Below are 21,781 nucleotides of genomic sequence, written 5' to 3'. Positions count from 1 at the left end.
CGGTGTGCCCTTTTCCCCTCCTCCGATATTTAGAAAAATGTTCCCAATAGACGCCACCACACGAGACTTATGGCAGACGGTCCCTAAGGTGGAGGGAGCAGTTTCTACTTTAGCCAAGCATACCACTATCCCGGTGGAGGATAGTTGTGCTTTCTCAGATCCAATGGATAAAAAATTAGAAGGTTACCTTAAGAAAATGTTTGTTCAACAAGGTTTTATATTACAGCCCCTTGCATGCATTGCGCCCGTCACTGCTGCAGCGGCATTCTGGTTTGAGTCTCTGGAAGAGGCTATTCGCACAGCACCATTGGATGAGATTATGAACAAGCTTAAAGCCCTTAAGCTAGCTAATGCATTTGTTTCGGATGCCGTTGTGCATTTAACCAAACTAACGGCTAAGAACTCCGGATTTGCCATCCAGTGCTATGGCTTAAATCCTGGTCAGCAGATGTAACTTCTAAATCTAAATTGCTTAATATTCCTTTCAAAGGGCAAACCTTATTCGGACCCGGCTTGAAAGAAATTATTGCTGACATTACTGGAGGTAAGGGTCACACCCTTCCTCAAGACAGGGCCAAACCAAAGGCCAAACAGTCTAATTTTCGTGCCTTTCGTAATTTCAAGGCAGGAGCAGCATCAACTTCCTCCGCTCCAAAACAGGAAGGGACTGCTACTCGTTACAGACAGGGTTGGAAAGGCAACCAGTCCTGGAACTAGGGCAAGCAGGCCAGAAAACCTACTTCTGCCCCTAAGACAGCATGAAGAAAGGGCCCCCTATCCGGAAACGGATCTAGTGGGGGGCAGACTTTCTCTCTTCGCCCAGGCCTGGGCAAGAGATGTCCAGGATTCCTGGGCGTTGGAGATCATATCTCAGGGATACCTTCTGGACTTCAAAACTTCTCCTCCACAAGGGAGATTTCATCTGTCAAGGTTATCAACAAACCTAATAAAGAAAGAGGCATTTCTACGATGTGTACAAGACCTCTTAGTAATGGGAGTGATCCATCCGGTTCCGCGGACGGAACAAGGGCAAGGTTTTTACTCAAATCTGTTTGTGGTTCCCAAAAAAGAGGGAACCTTCAGGCCAATCTTGGACCTGAAGATCTTAAACAAATTCCTAAGGGTTCCATCGTTCAAAATGGAAACTATTCGAACCATCCTACCCATGATCCAAGAGGGTCAGTATATGACCACAGTGGACTTAAAGGATGCCTACCTTCACATACCGATTCACAAAGATCATTATCGGTACCTAAGGTTTGCCTTTCTAGACAGGCATTACCAGTTTGTAGCTCTTCCCTTCGGGTTGGCTACGGCCCCGAGAATTTTTACAAAGGTTCTGGGCTCGCTTCTGGCGGTACTAAGACCGCGAGGCATAGCGGTGGCTCCGTACCTAGACGACATTCTGATACAAGCGTCAAGTTTTCAAAATTCAAAGTCTCATACAGAGATAGTTCTAGCATTTCTGAGGTCGCATGGGTGGAAAGTGAACATGGAAAAGAGTTCTCTGTTCCCACTCACAAGGGTTCCCTTTCTAGGGACTCTTATAGATTCTGTAGAGATGAAGATTTACCTGACGGAGTCCAGGTTATCAAAAATCCTAAATGCTTGCCGTGTCCTTCATTCCATTCCAAGCCCATCAGTAGCTCAGTGCATGGAAGTAATCGGCTTAATGGTTGCGGCAATGGACATAGTGCCATTTGCGCGCCTACATCTCAGACCGCTGCAAATATGCATGCTAAGTCAGTGGAATGGGGATTACTCAGATCTGTCCCCTTTACTAAATCTGGACCAGGAGGCCAGAGATTCTCTTCTCTGGTGGTTGTCGCGGGTTCATCTGTCCAAAGGAATGACTTTTCGCAGACCAGATTGGACGATTGTAACAACAGATGCCAGCCTACTAGGCTGGGGTGCAGTCTGGAACTCCCTGAAGGCTCAGGGATCGTGGACTCAAGAGGAGAAACTCCTCCCAATAAACATTCTGGAATTAAGAGCAATATTCAATGCTCTTCTAGCTTGGCCTCAGTTAGCAACACTGAGGTTCATCAGATTTCAGTCGGACAACATCACGACTGTGGCTTACATCAATCATCAAGGGGGAACCAGGAGTTCCCTAGCGATGTTGGAAGTCTCGAAGATAATTCGCTGGGCAGAGTCTCACTCTTGTCATCTGTCAGCGATCTACATCCCAGGCGTGGAGAACTGGGAGGCGGATTTTCTAAGTCGCCAGACCTTTCATCCGGGGGAGTGGGAACTTCACCCGGAGGTGTTTGCTCAACTGATTCTTCGTTGGGGCGAAACGGAGCTGGATCTCATGGCATCTCGCCAGAACGCCAAGCTTCCTTGTTACGGATCCAGGTCCAGGGACCCGGGAGCGGTGCTGGTAGATGCACTAGCAGCCCCTTGGGTTTTCAACATGGCTTATGTGTTTCCACCATTTCCGTTGCTACCTCGACTGATTGCCAGGATCAAACAGGAGAGAGCATCGGTGATTCTGATAGCGCCTGCGTGGCCACGCAGGACCTGGTATGCAGACCTAGTGGACATGTCGTCCTGTCCACCATGGTCTCTGCCTCTGAGGCAGGACCTTCTAATTCAGGGTCCTTTCAACCATCCAAGCCTACTTTCTCTGAGGCTGACTGCATGGAGATTGAACGCTTGATTCTATCAAAGCGTGGTTTTTCGGAGTCGGTTATTGATACGTTAATACAGGCTCGGAAATTTACCATAAGATATGGCATAAATATTTATATTGGTGTGAATCCAAGAGTTACTCATGGAGTAAGGTTAGGATTCCTAGGATATTGGCTTTTCTACAAGAAGGTTTAGAAAAGGGTTTATCCGCTAGTTCGTTAAAGGGACAGATTTCTGCTCTGTCTATTCTTTTACACAAACGTCTGGCAGAGATTCCAGACGTCCAGGCTTTTTGTCAGGCTTTGGCTAGGATTAAGCCTGTGTTTAAAACTGTTGCTCCTCCGTGGAGCTTAAACTTGGTTCTTAAAGTTCTTCAGGGTGTTCCGTTTGAACCCCTTCATTCCATTGATATTAAGCTTTTATCTTTGAAAGTTCTATTTTTGATGGCTATTTCCTCGGCTCGAAGAGTCTCTGAGTTATCTGCCTTACATTGCGATTCTCCTTATCTGATTTTTCATTCAGACAAGGTAGTTCTGCAAAGAAGGAACGTCTTTTGCATAATCTGGACGTAGTCCGTGCCCTGAAGTTCTACTTACAGGCAACTAAAGATTTTCGGCAAACTTCTTCTCTGTTTGTCGTTTATTCTGGTCAGAGGAGAGGTCAAAAGGCTTCGGCCACCTCTCTCTCTTTTTGGCTTCGTAACATAATACGTTTAGCCTATGAGACTGCTGGACAGCAGCCTCCTGAAAGAATTACAGCTCATTCCACTAGAGCTGTGGCTTCCACCTGGGCCTTTAAGAATGAGGCCTCTGTTGAACAGATTTGCAAGGCTGCAACTTGGTCTTCACTTCATACCTTTTCAAAATTTTACAAATTTGACACTTTTGCTTCTTCGGAGGCTGTTTTTGGGAGAAAGGTTCTACAGGCAGTGGTTCCTTCTGTTTAATGTTCCTGCCTTGTCCCTCCCATCATCCGTGTACTTTAGCTTTGGTATTGGTATCCCATAAGTAATGGATGACCCGTGGACTGAACACACTTAACAAGAGAAAACATAATTTATGCTTACCTGATAAATTTATTTCTCTTGTAGTGTGTTCAGTCCATGGCCCGCCCTGTCTTTTTTTGAGGCAGTTCTAAATTTTAATTAAAACTCCAGTCACCACTGCACCCTATAGTTTTTCCTTTCTCGTCTTGTTTCGGTCGAATGACTGGATATGACATGTGAGGGGAGGAGCTATATAGCAGCTCTGCTTGGGTGATCCTCTTGCAACTTCCTGTTGGGAAGGAGAATATATCCCATAAGTAATGGATGACCCGTGGACTGAACACACTACAAGAGAAATAAATTTATCATAAATTATGTTTTTTGGCTCTTTTTCCTCTTTGGCTCTCTCCCCCCCCCTCCTTTGGCTCTCTCCCCCCCTCTCCCCCCTTCTCTTTGGCTCCCCCCCCCCCCTTCTCTTTGGCTCCCCCCCCCCCCTTCTCTTTGGCTCTCCCCCCCCTTCTCTTTGGCTCTCCCCCCCCTTCTCTTTGGTTCTCCCCCCCCCTTCTCTTTGGCTCTCCCCCCCTTCTCTTTGGCTCTCCCCCCCCCTTCTCTTTGGCTCTCCCCCCCCCTTCTCTTTGGCTCTCCCCCCCCTTCTCTTTGGCTCTCCCCCCCCTTCTCTTTGGCTCTCCCCCCCCCTTCTCTTTGGCTCTCCCCCCCCCCTTCTCTTTGGCTCTCTCCCCCCCTTCTCTTTGGCTCTCTCCCCCCCTTCTCTTTGGCTCTCTCCCCCCCTTCTCTTTGGCTCTCTCCCCCCCTTCTCTTTGGCTCTCTCCCCCCCCTCCTTTGGCTCTCTCCCCCCCCTCCTTTGGCTCTCTCCCCCCCCTCCTTTGGCTCTCTCCCCCCCTCCTTTGGCTCTCTCCCCCCCCCTCTTTGGCCCTTTCCCCCCCTCTCCTGCTCCCTCTCTGGCTCTGTCTTCACATCGCGGCGACACCCGCCCGGCCACGCCCCATCGCGGCGACACCCGCCCGGCCACGCCCCTCACGACGCCCGGCCACGCCCCCATCGCAACGCTCCCGTCGGCCACAGCTGTTGAGTAGCTCGCGCTCCATATCTCACAGCTGCTTGTATGCTGTGTACCTCGCGCTCCCTATCTCAAGGCCAAATGTTTGTCTCTACTGCGCATGACGGCTTCAGACAAACACTTGGCCTTTTATAATATAGGATATTCTATAAATGTAAACATGATTTCAGCTCTGTTTCATGTCTTGGGCATTTTCTATGGCCATAGGTTTATGCAGTACTTATAATTTCTAGTGCTTTTTTCACTAAGACTTTATTTTATGTCCCTAGTTTGGGCATCGTTGCTCTATATTATCAAAATAGGATTCAAGTCTTGCCCTCCAAGGGGCAGATGTCAAGTCTATCCTCAAACCAGATAAAAAGAGGGAGACCTTTCTAAAATTGCGTAGAAGCCCTATCCTCCCTGGGAGTTATTGTTCCAGTCTCTCTAGAGGAACAAGGTCAAGGATTTTATTTAAATCTATTTGTGGTTCCCAAAAAGGAGGAAACTTTCCGAACCATCCTAGACCTCAAGTGTCTAAACAAATTCCTTAGGGTTCCATCCTTCAAGATGGAAACTATTTGTTCATTCTTCCTTTGGTTCAGGAAGGTCAGTTCATGGCGACCTTAGACCTACAGGACGTGTATTTCATGTTCCTATTCACAGGGATTGTCATCAGTTTCTAAGGTTTGCCTTTCTAGAAAAACATTTTCAATTTGTTGCACTTTCGTTTGGTCTTGCCACAGCTAGAATCTTCTCAAAGGTTCTCGGAGCTCTATTGGAAGTGATCAGATCCCTGGGAATTAGTGGCACCTTATCTAGACGACATCTTGATTCATACAGAGATGTTGTTCTCTTCTCAAAGTGAATCTGGAAAAGAGTTCTCTAGTTCCAGCTACAAGAGTGTGCATCCTAGGGACAATCTTAGAATCCCTGTCCATGAAGATTTTCCTGACAGACATCAGAAAATACAAACTTCTTGCTGCTTGTCTTCTCTCCAGTCTGCCTTTTATCCAACTGTGGCTCAATGCATGGAGGTGATTGGTCTGATGGTGGCTTCCATGGACATCATTCCCTTTGCTCGATTCCATTTGCGAACACTGCAGCTTTACATGCTCAGTCAATGGAATGGAGACCATTCAGACTTATCACAGAGGATAAATCTGGACTCCCTGAAAAGAGACTATCTTTCGTGATGGATTTCTCAGGAAAATCTGGCTTGGTACACTTGCTTCCTGAGACCCTCCTGGGTGATTATGACTACTGATACCAGCCTATTAGGTTGGGGAACAGTTTGGGGCTGTCTAAGGCTCAGGGCCTGTGGACTCGAGAGGAGTCTTTTCTCTCCCCATAAACATCTTGGAGTTGAGAGCAATTTTCCATGCCATTGATAGCTTGGACTCAATTATCTTTAGTCTGGTTTATCAGATTCCTATCGGACTATGTCACCTCAGTGGCTTACATCAACCACCAGGGAGGAACTCTGAGTTCCTTGGTTATGAAGGAGGTGACTTGCATTCTGCAGTAGGCCAAAGCTCATGATTGTTTCCTATCTGCCATCCACATTGAAGGAATGAATAATTGGGAGGGGGATTTTCTGAGTAGTCAGCCTTTTCATTTCGGGGAGTGGACTCTCCATCCGGAGGTGTTCTCCAGGATAACCCTCATGTGGGGGGTTCTGGAGTTGGATCTGATGGCATCTCCTCAGAATGCCAAGCTTCCAAAGTATAGTTCAAGATCAAGAGAACCTCAGGCCGTCCTGATAGATGCCCTGGCGGTTCCGTGGTCTAGCATATCTATTTTCCTCTGTTTGCTCTCCTTTCACGAGTCATTGCTCATATCAAGCAGGACAGAGCGTCTGTGTTTCTAATAGCTCCTGCCTGGCCTTGCAGGATCTGGTTGCAGATCTGGTAAAGATGTCATCTCTTCCACCTTAGAGATTACCTCTGAGGAGGGACCTTCTAATTCAGGGTCCGTTTCCTCCATCCAAATCTGGATTCTCTGAAGCTGACTGCTTGGAGGTTGAATGCCTAGTTCTTTCTAGACGTGGTTTTACCGGAAGTGGTCATTGATACTATGCTTCAGGCTTGCAAACCTGTTACTCGCAAGATTTTCCATAAGGTATGAAGTAAATATCTTTATTGGTGCGAATCTAAGGGTTTCTACTGTAGCTAGGTACGGTTTCGCTGTATTTTATCTTTTCTTCAGGATGGCTTGGAGTAAGATTTATCAGTCAGTACTCTGAAAGGTCAGATTTCTGCATTATCTATCCTTTTGCACAAACTTCTGGCAGACTTACCAGATGTTCAAGCTTTGTACAGGCACTGGTTATAATCAGGCCTGTGTTTAAACCTGTTGCTCCTCCTTGGAGTTTAATCTAGTTCTTTAAGTTTTTGTAACAGGCTCCTTTTTGAGCCAATGCAAGTTGTGGGTATCAAATTGTTATCTTGGAAGGTTTTATTTCTCCTTGCTTTTTCTTCTGCTCGCAGAGTTTGTGAGCTTTCAGCTCTGCAGTGTGATTCCCTGTAGCTTATCTTTCCTGCAAATAAGGCGGTCCTTTGTTCTAATCTGTTTTTTTCTCACTAAGGTGGTATCGAATCGAAACTTTTATCAGGAATTTAAATTTGTAGTTCCTTCCTTTTTGTCCTAATCCTTCTCATAAGGAACGTATTTTGCATAATTGGGTGTTGTGCGTGCTGTAAAACTTTACCTTTAAGCTACTAAAGATTTTAGGCAATCTTCTGCCCTGTTTCTTGTTTTCTCTGCAAAGCGTACAGGTCAGAAGTTCTTCTTCTTCTTCCTCTTCTTCCTCTTCTTCCTCTTCTTCCTCTTCTTCCTCTTCTTCCTCTTCTTCCTCTTCTTCCTCTTCTTCCTCTTCCTCTTCTTCCTCTTCTTCCTCTTCTTCCTCTTCTTCCTCTTCTTCCTCCATAAATGACATCGCTAAGCTGCCTGAAGCAGCCAACTCCACCCCTTTATCAGTGTTCAGACACAGGCATTGTAGTTCACATCTTCTAGGCATGCTCCAACAGATACATCCTTATGCACTTTTGCATTCTCCCAGAACAACAACAATATATATATATATATATATATATATATATATATATATATATATATATATACACACATATATGCACATACAGCCGTAGAAGGAAATGTGTGGGGGGAGTTAGAGCTTTACAATTCAGAAACTAAAAAGAAAGGGTTAATAGCGAGGCACTGCAGTATAAATTTGCAGGTAAAGTAATTAAAGTAGATATTATTATATTTTGTCTCTATCCCAACTTTTTTTTTTATGTCCCTTTAAGCATTAGGAGGATACTGCAATAGCAAGTGTTAATTTGACTTTGCTATTGCTCCACATGGTACTCTGGCAGCAGAATTATATTTTTTTAAATGGACATGAAAGACCAATTTTTTCTTTCATGATTTATATAGAGCATGCAATTTTAAAATTGCTTTCTAACTTAATTGTATTATCAAGTATGCGATAAAATAAAGAACACTTCTAAGTTAAATAAGGGATCCATTAATATTTTTATTATTTTGTTGTTAAACAGGATATAAAGTATTTAAGCATTGTGTTTATCATTTTGAACTCATTAAAATTATACCAGTATCCATAAATTAATGAATATACTCTCCCTGTTGTTTTTTTTCCCTTAGAAATGCGAGGAAATAATTGTTTTTCACCTTGGATATTTAAATTACACACAATTTGAAGCGGAGGTTGGCTTTGAAAACTTGAAACAGTTGCGGTATGACATCAAATATGTAAATTTCACAGTAAGTATAGAGTTAAAGAACCTCCTTTTTAAGTTGTTGTAATTTCCTTATATTTAATGAGAGGCAACGATATTAGAGGTGCATTTCCAGTATGAGATATCTCGAATCATTAGAGAATAATGGCTCGATTTTTGTTGACAATTCCAAATTAAGGTGATTAAATCTGCATGCTGATTTCCAGTCTAAGATTCTTGACTAGAATGGAACAGTAGGCAAGAAAATGGCAAATGAGGTTTGACACAATCTGCATCCATGCATTTGAGAAGCCTTATGCAGAATGTGGTTAATATAAACAGGAAGAAGAAATGGATTAGAAGTGACTAAGGGGTAGTTTTCAATACTAGGTACAAAATGAGCTCTGGAACTCCATCTCAAATGTCAGATTCATAAAAAATAAAGTCCAGGATGCTAGCTATATTAAATTGATAACTATGTATGTATCTGACATAAAATAATAATGAAGACAATTTGGATTGCACATTTTGTTATAAAAATATAATGCCTATGAGAATTTTAGAAAATATTTCAGTTGTGTTTGTTAGAGGAAGAGAAAACAAAACAAGGAAAACAGACCAAAGAAGATGTAAAATGTTGAAAGATTGTATTGGATTTTTTTTTATTAACATATAAGCTGTAACCTACTCAATGTGCCTTTTATTTATTTGCAGTGGAAAACCTATAACCCAACATTTTCCCAAGTAGAAATTTGGTTTCGGTTTGTTTTTGTGGTTCTCACATTCATGGTGACAGTAAGTGAACATTGACAATAAAATAAAATAAATAGTTTGTTTAACTGGAGATAACGATTGCTAAATGCAAAGTCTACATTGCAGTATCAGTATTAATGATTGTGTGGCTATCATAATGGGATTACCAAAACAATCATGCATTCTGTATTCTACATTCAAAGCAAATTTAAATAAGGGAAGAGTATGGAATGTTATTTTGCACCCATACTAAAGAATGACCAAGGCTGCACCAGGATTGAAAAATGCAAAAAAATATTTATTATGTAGTAACTCCCAGAACACCATTTAAAAAAACATTAAAGCATAATATAAAACACCAGAAGTACAGCTGTTGGTGGGAGGGATCACTACACGGACATTTAATGCTTGTATCGTGCACTGTGTTCTTTAACCTATTGGTCACAAAGAACTTTGTTTGCCAGTGTGGGGGCTCGCTCACCCACACTTGATCCCTTACTGCTGTATTTAAAGATACACACATTGCTGTTTACTGCCTTATACACTGAGGCAGAGTTTTTCCACTCCTAATAAAGCATCCCAGCTCACTGATTACAACATCATTGGCATTAATGTCTCAATACAGTCTCAATACAGAAATCCGAGTTGCGAACAAATTTAGAACTCAACAGTTTCGCCCTCCGGTATCACTTTAGTTAAACTCCATTACAACTTAGTTTGGCAGTCTCCGTTACTGCCAGTGTGACGCATTTCGCTCCCTCCCATTATGGGCTGGCTCCAGGATCTTCATCAATGTGTACATTATCATTCTCAGCTGAAAGTGTGGACTCAATTATACATAGTATTTATTGTGTTTGATATTATGCTTTTAATGTTTTGAAGTGGTGTTGTTAAAACATAATAAATATTTTTTGCATTTTTCAATGCTGGTGCAGCCTTGGTCATTAGTGTGGTTGCAAAATAACATTCTACACCCACACTCTTTTTTTTATATTTCATTTGTATTAAATATATTATTAGTTACTGTTGGACACGGAATTGGCCATTCAGAGTTGTATTAGTGATGTCCATCTTTGAATTTGTTTGTTTTTTATTCTACCGCTACAGTTTTAAAAAGTGATATGGTGCGCCTAAGTAACATCTTTACACGTTTTCATTATAGTTAGGGCTTTATATAAAGTTTTTAGGTCTCAGTGAATACATCACGTTTAAGATGGCATTAAATCAGATACTTCCTTAAAGGTACAGTGTACTGTAAAACACTCTTGTAGAGTGCTCCTAATTATCTATTTGACCTGCTGGGGTATATTCAATTTATTACAAATACCTTTATCTTTATTTTGCCATTTGAAATATCTGCTTTTGCCTGTTGTTTCCCCACCTATACTGAAAATGTCAATACTTAAGTATTGGTTTTGGAAAAGCCATGTAAACACAAACAGAAGGCAAAATTACATTACTAGTGGTGGGGGGAGGGTACTAGAGAGAGTACTAGAATTTTCATTTTCAATTGTTCTCTCTATGTATAGAGACAGACATACAATTATGAGGCTTTGTATGTGTGTATGAGGGATAAGGTAAGGAGAATTCTCTTTACAAGCTCAGCAAATTGTAATGGGTTGTGGTTTCAAAGAGAAAAAACTGTTGGTTCATATAGAAAAAGAATCCTAAAGGAACAATTTCCTATACTTGTTTTACTCTTTAACGGCAAACACTTTAAGGGCTATCCAGTTTTACAGTATACTGCCCCTTTAATTGTGCAATGTCCCATAGCTGTTTTTACGCTCACGGTTTGGTTAAAGGGACATTCCAGTCAAAAGTTTAATGCAGACTGGTGCAATTTAAGCTTTGAATAGAAGCATTTTTGCAGTATACATGTATGAGCAAACATGCTTCTAGTAAAAGCTAGATCTAATTAATTTAATGTAAATCTATTTTCTCCAACATAGGTGTGTCCGGTCCACGGCGTCATCCTTACTTGTGGGATATTCTCTTCCCCAACAGGAAATGGCAAAGAGCCCAGCAAAGCTGGTCACATGATCCCTCCTAGGCTCCGCCTACCCCAGTCATTCTCTTTGCCGTTGTACAGGCAACATCTCCACGGAGATGGCTTAGAGTTTTTTAGTGTTTAACTGTAGTTTTTCATTATTCAATCAAGAGTTTGTTATTTTCAAATAGTGCTGGTACGTACTATTTACTCAGAAACAGAAAAGAGATGAAGAATTCTGTTTGTATGAGGAAAATGATTTTAGCAACCGTAACTAAAATCCATGGCTGTTCCACACAGGACTGTTGAGAGCAATTAACTTCAGTTGGGGGAACAGTGTGCAGTCTCTTACTGCTTGAGGTATGACACATTCTAACAAGACGATGTAATGCTGGAAGCTGTCATTTTCCCTATGGGATCCGGTAAGCCATGTTTATTACGATTGTAAATAAGGGCTTCACAAGGGCTTATTTAAACTGTAGACTTTTTCTGGGCTAAATCGATTGATTATTAACACATATTTAGCCTTGAGGAATCATTTTATCTGGGTATTTTGATATAATAATATCGGCAGGCACTGTTTTAGACACCTTATTCTTTAGGGGCTTTCCCAAAGCATAGGCAGAGTCTCATTTTCGCGCCGGTGTTGCGCACTTGTTTTTGAGAGGCATGGCATGCAGTCGCATGTGAGAGGAGCTCTGATACTTATAAAAGACTTCTGAAGGCGTCATTTGGTATCGTATTCCCCTTTGGGTTTGGTTGGGTCTCAGCAAAGCAGATACCAGGGACTGTAAAGGGGTTTAAAATTTAAAACGGCTCCGGTTCCGTTATTTTAAGGGTTAAAGCTTCCAAAATTGGTGTGCAATATTTTCAAAGCTTTAAGACGCTGTGGTGAAAATTTGGTGAATTTTGAACAATTCCTTCATGTTTTTTCGCAATTGCAGTAATAAAGTGTGTTCAGTTTAAAATTTAAAGTGACAGTAACGGTTTTATTTTAAAACGTTTTTTGTACTTTCTGATCAAGTTTATGCCTGTTTAACATGTCTGAACTACCAGATAGACTGTGTTCTGAATGTGGGGAAGCCAGAATTCCTATTCATTTAAATAAATGTGATTTATGTGATAATGACAATGATGCCCAAGATGATTCCTCAAGTGAGGGGAGTAAGCATGGTACTGCATCATTCCCTCCTTCGTCTACACGAGTCTTGCCCACTCAGGAGGCCCCTAGTACATCTAGCGCGCCAATACTCCTTACTATGCAACAATTAACGGCTGTAATGGATAATTCTGTCAAAAACATTTTAGCCAAAATGAACCCTTGTCAGCGTAAGCGTGGCTGCTCTGTTTTAGTTACTGAAGAGCATGACGACGCTGATATTAATATCTCTGAAGGGCCCCTAACCCAATCTGAGGGGGCCAGGGAGGTTTTGTCTGAGGGAGAAATTACTGATTTAGGGAACATTTCTCAACAGGCTGAATCTGATGTGATTACATTTAAATTTAAATTGGAACATCTCCGCATTTTGCTTAAGGAGGTATTATCCACTCTGGATGATTGTGAAAATTTAGTCATCCCAGAGAAACTATGTAAAATGGACAAGTTCCTAGAGGTGCCGGGGCTCCCAGAAGCTTTTCCTATACCCAAGCGGGTGGCGGACATTGTTAATAAAGAATGGGAAAGGCCCGGTATTCCTTTCGTCCCTCCCCCCATATTTAAAAAATTGTTTCCTATGGTCGACCCCAGAAAGGACTTATGGCAGTCAGTCCCCAAGGTCGAGGGAGCGGTTTCTACTTTAAACAAACGCACCACTATTCCCATAGAGGATAGTTGTGCTTTCAAAGATCCTATGGATAAAAAATTAGAAGGTTTGCTTAAAAAGATGTTTGTTCAGCAGGGTTACCTTCTACAACCCATTTCATGCATTGTCCCTGTCACTACTGCCGCATATTTCTGGTTTGATGAACTGCTTAAGGTGCTCGATAGTGACTCTCCTCCTTATGAGGAGATTATGGACAGAATCAATGCTCTCAAATTGGCTAATTCTTTCACTCTAGACGCCTCTTTGCAATTGGCTAAGTTAGCGGCTAAGAACTCTGGGTTTGCTATTGTGGCGCGCAGAGCGCTTTGGTTGAAATCTTGGTCGGCTGATGCGTCTTCCAAGAACAAGCTACTAAACATTCCTTTCAAGGGGAAAACGTTGTTTGGTCCTGACTTGAAAGAGATTATCTCTGATATCACTGGGGGTAAGGGCCACGCCCTTCCTCAGGATCGGCCTTTCAAGGCAAAAAATAGACCTAATTTTCGTCCCTTTCGTAAAAACGGACCAGCCCAAGGTGCTACGTCCTCTAAGCAAGAGGGTAATACTTCTCAGGCCAAGCCAGCTTGGAGACCAATGCAAGGCTGGAACAAGGGAAAGCAGGCCAAGAAACCTGCCACTGCTACCAAGACAGCATGAAATATTGGCCCCCGATCCGGGACCGGATCTGGTGGGGGGCAGACTCTCTCTCTTCGCTCAGGCTTGGGCAAGAGATGTTCTGGATCCTTGGGCGCTAGAAATAGTCTCCCAGGGTTATCTTCTGGAATTCAAGGGACTTCCCCCAAGGGGGAGGTTCCACAGGTCGCAGTTGTCTTCAGACCACATAAAAAGACAGGCGTTCTTACATTGTGTAGAAGACCTGTTAAAAATGGGAGTGATTCATCCTGTTCCATTAAGAGAACAGGGGATGGGGTTCTACTCCAATCTGTTCATAGTTCCCAAAAAAGAGGGAACGTTCAGACCAATCCTAGATCTCAAGATCTTAAACAAATTTCTCAAGGTCCCATCGTTCAAGATGGAAACCATTCGAACTATCCTTCCTTCCATCCAGGAAGGTCAATTCATGACCACGGTGGATTTAAAGGATGCGTATCTACATATTCCTATCCACAAGGAACATCATCGGTTCCTAAGGTTTGCATTCCTGGACAAACATTACCAGTTCGTGGCGCTTCCTTTCGGATTAGCCACTGCTCCAAGGATTTTCACAAAGGTACTAGGGTCCCTTCTAGCGGTGCTAAGACCAAGGGGCATTGCAGTAGTACCTTACCTGGACGACATTCTGATTCAAGCGTCGTCCCTTCCTCAAGCAAAGGCTCACACGGACATTGTCCTGGCCTTTCTCAGATCTCACGGCTGGAAAGTGAACGTGGAAAAGAGTTCTCTATCCCCGTCAACAAGGGTTCCCTTCTTGGGAACAATTATAGACTCCTTAGAAATGAGGATCTTTCTAACAGAGGCCAGAAAAACAAAGCTTCTGGACTCTTGTCGGATACTTCATTCCGTTCCTCTTCCTTCCATAGCTCTTTGCATGGAAGTGATCGGGTTGATGGTGGCGGCGATGGACATAGTTCCTTTTGCGCGCATTCATCTAAGACCATTACAACTGTGCATGCTCAGTCAGTGGAATGGGGACTATACAGACTTGTCTCCGAAGATACAAGTAAATCAGAGGACCAGAGACTCACTCCGTTGGTGGCTGTCCCTGGACAATCTGTCTCACGGGATGATGTTCCACAGACCAGAGTGGGTCATTGTCACGACCGACGCCAGTCTGATAGGCTGGGGCGCGGTCTGGGGATCCCTGAAAGCTCAGGGTCTTTGGTCTCGGGAAGAATCTCTTCTACCGATAAATATTCTGGAACTGAGAGCGATATTCAATGCTCTCCAGGCCTGGCCCCAGCTTGCGAGGACCAGGTTCATACGGTTTCAATCAGACAACATGACGACTGTTGCGTACATCAACCATCAGGGGGGAACAAGGAGTTCCCTAGCGATGGAAGAAGTAACCAAAATTATTCTTTGGGCGGAGTCTCACTCCTGCCACCTGTCTGCTATCCACATCCCAGGAGTGGAAAATTGGGAAGCGGATTTTCTGAGTCGGCAGACATTGCATCCGGGGGAGTGGGAACTCCATCCGGAAATCTTTGCCCAAGTCACTCACCTGTGGGGCATTCCAGACATGGATCTGATGGCCTCTCGTCAGAACTTCAAAGTTCCTTGCTACGGGGCCAGATCCAGGGATCCCAAGGCGGCTCTAGTGGATGCACTAGTAGCACCTTGGACCTTCAAACTAGCTTATGTGTTCCCGCCATTTCCTCTCATCCCCAGGCTGATAGCCAGGATCAAGCAGGAGAGGGCGTCGGTGATCTTGATAGCTCCTGCGTGGCCACGCAGGACTTGGTATGCAGATCTGGTGAATATGTCATCGGCTCCACCTTGGAAGCTACCTTTGAGACGAGACCTTCTTGTTCAGGGTCCGTTCGAACATCCGAATCTGGTTTCACTCCAGCTGACTGCTTGGAGATTGAACGCTTGATTTTATCGAAGCGAGGATTCTCAGATTCTGTTATCGATACTCTTGTTCAGGCCAGAAAGCCTGTGACTAGAAAGATTTACCACAAAATTTGGAAAAAATATATCTGTTGGTGTGAATCTAAAGGATTCCCTTGGGACAAGGTTAAGATTCCTAGGATTCTATCCTTCCTTCAAGAAGGATTGGAAAAAGGATTATCTGCAAGTTCCCTGAAGGGACAGATTTCTGCCTTGTCGGTATTACTTCACAAAAAGCTGGCAGCTGTGCCAGAGGTTCAAGCCTTTGTTCAGGCTCTGGTTAGAATCAAGCCTGTTTACAAACCTTTGACTCCCCCTTGGAGTCTCAATTTAGTTCTTTCAGTGCTTCAGGGGGTTCCATTTGAACCCTTACATTCCGTTGATATTAAGTTATTATCTTGGAAAGTTTTGTTTTTAGTTGCGATTTCAGAATTATCTGCTCTGCAGTGTTCTCCTCCTTATCTGGTGTTCCATGCAGATAAGGTGGTTTTACGTACTAAACCTGGTTTTCTTCCAAAAGTTGTTTCTAACAAAAACATTAACCAGGAGATTATCGTACCTTCTCTGTGTCCAAAACCAGTTTCAAAGAAGGAACGTTTGTTGCACAATTTGGATGTTGTTCGCGCTCTAAAATTCTATTTAGATGCTACAAAGGATTTTAGACAAACATCTTCCTTGTTTGTTGTTTATTCAGGTAAAAGGAGAGGTCAAAAAGCAACTTCTACCTCTCTCTCTTTTTGGATTAAAAGCATCATCAGATTGGCTTACGAGACTGCCGGACGGCAGCCTCCCGAAAGAATCACAGCTCATTCCACTAGGGCTGTGGCTTCCACATGGGCCTTCAAGAACGAGGCTTCTGTTGATCAGATATGTAGGGCAGCGACTTGGTCTTCACTGCACACTTTTACCAAATTTTACAAGTTTGATACTTTTGCTTCTTCTGAGGCTATTTTTGGGAGAAAGGTTTTGCAAGCCGTGGTGCCTTCCATTTAGGTGACCTGATTTGCTCCCTCCCTTCATCCGTGTCCTAAAGCTTTGGTATTGGTTCCCACAAGTAAGGATGACGCCGTGGACCGGACACACCTATGTTGGAGAAAACAGAATTTATGTTTACCTGATAAATTTCTTTCTCCAACGGTGTGTCCGGTCCACGGCCCGCCCTGGTTTTTTTAATCAGGTCTGATATTTTATTTTCTTTAACTACAGTCACCACGGTACCATATGGTTTCTCCTATGCAAATATTCCTCCTTAACGTCGGTCGAATGACTGGGGTAGGCGGAGCCTAGGAGGGATCATGTGACCAGCTTTGCTGGGCTCTTTGCCATTTCCTGTTGGGGAAGAGAATATCCCACAAGTAAGGATGACGCCGTGGACCGGACACACCGTTGGAGAAAGAAATTTATCAGGTAAACATAAATTCTGTTATTTGAACAATACCCCTAATTTTGATCTAAATATTGTTTGCAGTGCTTGTTTGCACATTCTCTACGGAAATTCTCCATGAGAGATTGGGGAATTGAACAGAAGTGGATGTCACTCCTCCTTCCTCTCCTCCTTCTATACAATGGTATGTATGGTATAAACTCACTTTACATACTATTTATAAAATCAAATACAGCATTAGTTAAAAAATGTTTTTTTTTAATAAAAAAAAAAAATTAAAAATGTGAAGTACTAAGCACAGTGCTATATTTGTCATCCAGGATTCGATCTTGAGGTTTGTATTGTTTAATTTAGGTACAGACCGGTATTTTAGTAACTCCTTTAAATAGAACATGTCATTTTAAGACACTTCAATTTTCAAATGTGCTTTGTTTTCTTGTTATATCTTGTTGAAAAATAATACACACATATCCTACACTAGTGGGAGCTAGCTGCTGATTGGTGCCTACACACATTTGTCTCTGGTGATTGGCTAACTGAATGTGTTCAGCTTGCTGCCAGTAGTGCACTGCTGTTCCTTCAGCAAAGGATAACGGGAAAATTAAGCTAATTTGTTCATAGAAGTAAATATGAAAGTTGTTTATAATTGTATGTTCTATTAAAATCATGAAACAAAATTTTTAGGTTTTCTAGTCTTTTAAGTTACCCCAATAAAGAGACCTTCCCATAGAAACTAAAATCACATGAAAGAGATACTAAACCCACATTTTTTTTCTTTCATTATTAAGATAAAGCATGCAGTTTTAAGCAACTTTCTAATTTACTCCTATTATCAATTTTTCTAGATTATTTTTCTTTCTTTATTTGAAAAGTATGAATGTAAGCTTAGAAGCCAGCCCATTTTTGGTTCAGCGCCTGGATAGCGCTTGCTGATTGGTGGCAAAATGTAGCCATCTATCGGCAAGCGCTATCCAGGGTGCTGAAACAAAAATGGGCCTACTTCTTAGCTTAGATTCCTGCTTTTTCAAATAAAGATACAAAAAGAACGAAGAAAAATGATAATAGGAGTAAATTAGAAAGTTGGTTAAAATTGCATGTTCTATCTGAATCATGAGGAAAAAAAATTTGTTTTGTGTCCCTTTAAGTTCAACTCTTTCTTTTACTTTTCTAACTCTTAAAAAAAAAAAAATGAAAGTGTGTTGTGTTTCAAGTCAATAGCGGAGTAAACAAAAGAGTCTTGTTTCTCTTTTCAGACCCATTCTTTCCTCTGACATTTTTGGTAAATAGCTGGTTTCCCGGGATGCTAGATGATCTGTTTCAGTCATTGTTCCTCTGTGCTTTGTTGCTTTTCTGGCTGTGCGTTTATCATGGGATTCGAGTGCAGGTACGCAAGATCTGTGTAAGTTCATAGTGACAGCTGTGCATAACTGTAAATGTTTCTGCATTCATTTTTCTATTAAATCATATGACAAATTAGTGCTAATGCCTATGTCAAACTCCTTAACACAGGCTTGGCCAGCACAAGTACTCTGGCTAAATGTTTAATTTCTCTAAACTGAATATGGTTTATGTTTTTATCAAGGATCTGTACATTATACTCAGAAGTATGCATCATACTTTTATTTTATACTTGCAGTTTTACCATTTTAAGGGAGTTCTCTAAGTCACAGAATTGGAAATGCACACTTCAGACTTTGCAATCCTATCCTTGCTCCTTATCTGTCCCTAACTAGCCTCAGTAGAGCTTAAAGGGACAGCCTTCATCTCAGTCATCTTAAAGTCTTACCTTGGATTAAGCTGCAAATAACCCCCTGCACCATTTTCTATATCATGCAGCAGGAATGGTAAAAAAGTTATTTTAAAGTGGATATTGTTTCTGGACACTTTGAAATGGCTGCCAAGCACATCACAATTTGGGCTGCATATGGCATCCAATCACAGAAGGCTCACTAGTTGAATTCAACAGACTGTCAATGTTATTCAGCAGAGTGCCTAAATGCAGCTAAGATTGTCATCAGTGGGTGGAGCTTGGCAGCCATTTCAAAGTGCCAGAAACACTATTCTTTTCTCCAACATAGGTGTGTCCGGTCCACGGCGTCATCCTTACTTGTGGGATATTCTCTTCCCCAACAGGAAATGGCAAAGAGCCCAGCAAAGATGGTCACATGATCCCTCCTAGGCTCCGCCTACCCCAGTCATTCTCTTTGCCGTTGTACAGGCAACATCTCCACGGAGATGGCTTAGAGTTTTTTTAGTGTTTAACTGTAGTTTTTATTATTCAATCAAGAGTTTGTTATTTTAAAATAGTGCTGGTATGTACTATTTACTCTGAAACAGAAAAGAGATGAAGATTTCTGTTTGTAAGAGGAAAATGATTTTAGCAACCGTTACTAAAATCCATGGCTGTTCCACACAGGACTGTTGAGAGGAATTAACTTCAGTTGGGGGAACAGTGAGCAGTCTTTTGCTGCTTGAGGTATGACACATTCTAACAAGACGATGTAATGCTGGAAGCTGTCATTTTCCCTATGGGATCCGGTAAGCCATTTTTATTCAGACAGTAAATAAGGGCTTCACAAGGGCTTATTAAGACTGTAGACATTTTCTGGGCTAAATCGATTCATATATTACACATATTTAGCCTTGAGGAATCATTTAATCTGGGTATTTTGGTAAAATAATATCGGCAGGCACTGTTTTAGACACCTTATTCTTTAGGGGCTTTCCCTAATCATAGGCAGAGCCTCATTTTCGCGCCGGTATTGCGCACTTGTTTTTGAGAGGCATGACATGCAGTCGCATGTGTGAGGAGCTCTGATACATAGAAAAGACTTTCTGAAGGCGTCATTTGGTATCGTATTCCCCTTTGGGCTTGGTTGGGTCTCAGCAAAGCAGATACCAGGGACTGTAAAGGGGTTAAAGTTAAAAAGGGTTAAAGCTTCCAAATTTGGTGTGCAATACTTTTAAGGCTTTAAGACACTGTGGTGAAAATTTGGTGAATTTTGAACAATTCCTTCATACTTTTTCGCAATTGCAGTAATAAAGTGTGTTCAGTTTAAAATTTAAAGTGACAGTAACGGTTTTATTTTAAAACGTTTTTTGTACTTTGTTATCAAGTTTATGCCTGTTTAACATGTCTGAACTACCAGATAGACTGTGTTCTGAATGTGGGGAAGCCAGGGTTCCTTCTCATTTAAATAAATGTGATTTATGTGACACTGAAAATGATGCCCAAGATGATTCCTCAAGTGAGGGGAGTAAGCATGGTACTGCATCATTCCCTCCTTCGTCTACACGAGTCTTGCCCACTCAGGAGGCCCCTAGTACATCTAGCGCGCCAATACTCCTTACTATGCAACAATTAACGGCTGTAATGGATAATTCTATCAAAAACATTTTAGCCAAAATGCCCACTTATCAGCGTAAGCGCGACTGCTCTGTTTTAGATACTGAAGAGCATGAGGACGCTGATGATAATGGTTCTGAAATGCCCCTACACCAGTCTGAGGGGGCCAGGGAGGTTTTGTCTGAGGGAGAAATTTCAGATTCAGGGAAAATTTCTCAACAAGCTGAACCCGATGTGATTACATTTAAATTTAAGTTGGAACATCTCCGCGCTCTGCTTAAGGAGGTATTATCCACTCTGGATGATTGTGAGAATTTGATCATCCCAGAGAAACTATGTAAAATGGACAAGTTCCTAGAGGTCCCGGGGCTCCCAGAAGCTTTTCCTATACCCAAGCGGGTGGCGGACATTGTAAATAAAGAATGGGAATGGCCCGGTATACCTTTCGTCCCTCCCCCCATATTTAAAAAATTGTTTCCTATGGTCGACCCCAGAAAGGACTTATGGCAGACAGTCCCCAAGGTCGAGGGAGCGGTTTCTACTTTAAACAAACGCACCACTATACCCATAGAAGATAGTTGTGCTTTCAAAGATCCTATGGATAAAAAATTAGAAGGTTTGCTTAAAAAGATGTTTGTTCAGCAGGGTTACCTTCTACAACCAATTTCATGCATTGTCCCTGTCACTACAGCCGCGTGTTTCTGGTTCGATGAGCTAGTAAAGGCGATCGATAGTGATTCTCCTCCTTATGAGGAGATTATGGACAGAATCCGTGCTCTCAAATTGGCTAATTCTTTCACCCTAGACGCCACTTTGCAATTGGCTAGGTTAGCGGCAAAGAATTCTGGGTTTGCTATTGTGGCGCGCAGAGCGCTTTGGTTGAAATCTTGGTCAGCTGATGCGTCTTCCAAGAACAAACTCCTTAACATTCCTTTCAAGGGGAAAACGCTGTTTGGCCCTGACTTGAAAGAGATTATCTCTGATATCACTGGGGGTAAGGGCCACGCCCTTCCTCAGGATAGGTCTTTCAAGGCCAAAAATAAACCTAATTTTCGTCCCGTTCGTAGAAACGGACCAGCCCCAAGTGCTACGTCCTCTAAGCAAGAGGGTAATACTTCTCAAGCCAGCCTGGAGACCAATGCAAGGCTGGAACAAGGGAAAGCAGGCCAAGAAACCTGCCACTGCTACCAAGACAGCATGAAATGTTGGCCCCCGATCCGGGACCGGATCTGGTGGGGGGCAGACTCTCTCTCTTCGCTCAGGCTTGGGCAAGAGATGTTCTGGATCCTTGGGCACTAGAAATAGTCTCCCAAGGTTATCTTCTGGAATTCAAGGGGCTTCCCCCAAGGGGGAGGTTCCACAGGTCTCAATTGTCTTCAGACCACATAAAAAGACAGGCATTCTTACATTGTGTAGAAGACCTGTTAAAAATGGGAGTGATTCATCCTGTTCCATTAGGAGAACAAGGGATGGGGTTCTACTCCAATCTGTTCATAGTTCCCAAAAAAGAGGGAACGTTCAG

At 42.5% G+C, this 21,781-nt stretch overlaps 1 protein-coding gene across 3 annotated transcripts in view; it reads left to right on the top strand.

Moving 5' to 3' along the window:
• The window catches only part of TMEM181 (transmembrane protein 181), a 259,664-nt gene that overhangs the window by 142,630 nt on the left and 95,253 nt on the right, over window positions 1-21,781 (top strand). For 2 of the 3 annotated variants that reach the window (XM_053710842.1, XM_053710844.1), the window contains exons 6-9: window positions 8,343-8,462; window positions 9,131-9,211; window positions 16,998-17,097; window positions 18,167-18,312. In XM_053710842.1, coding sequence (XP_053566817.1) covers window positions 8,343-8,462; window positions 9,131-9,211; window positions 16,998-17,097; window positions 18,167-18,312 — 447 coding nt within the window. The remainder of the gene's footprint in view (window positions 1-8,342; window positions 8,463-9,130; window positions 9,212-16,997; window positions 17,098-18,166; window positions 18,313-21,781) is intronic. The other variant, XM_053710843.1, reaches the window with a different exon arrangement.

This window comes from Bombina bombina, chromosome 4, assembly GCF_027579735.1.
Source record: "Bombina bombina isolate aBomBom1 chromosome 4, aBomBom1.pri, whole genome shotgun sequence".
Classification (NCBI taxonomy): Eukaryota; Metazoa; Chordata; class Amphibia; order Anura; family Bombinatoridae; genus Bombina; species Bombina bombina.
The sequence above is the reverse complement of the archived record's forward strand: the minus strand, read 5'-3'. Positions and strand labels throughout refer to the sequence as shown.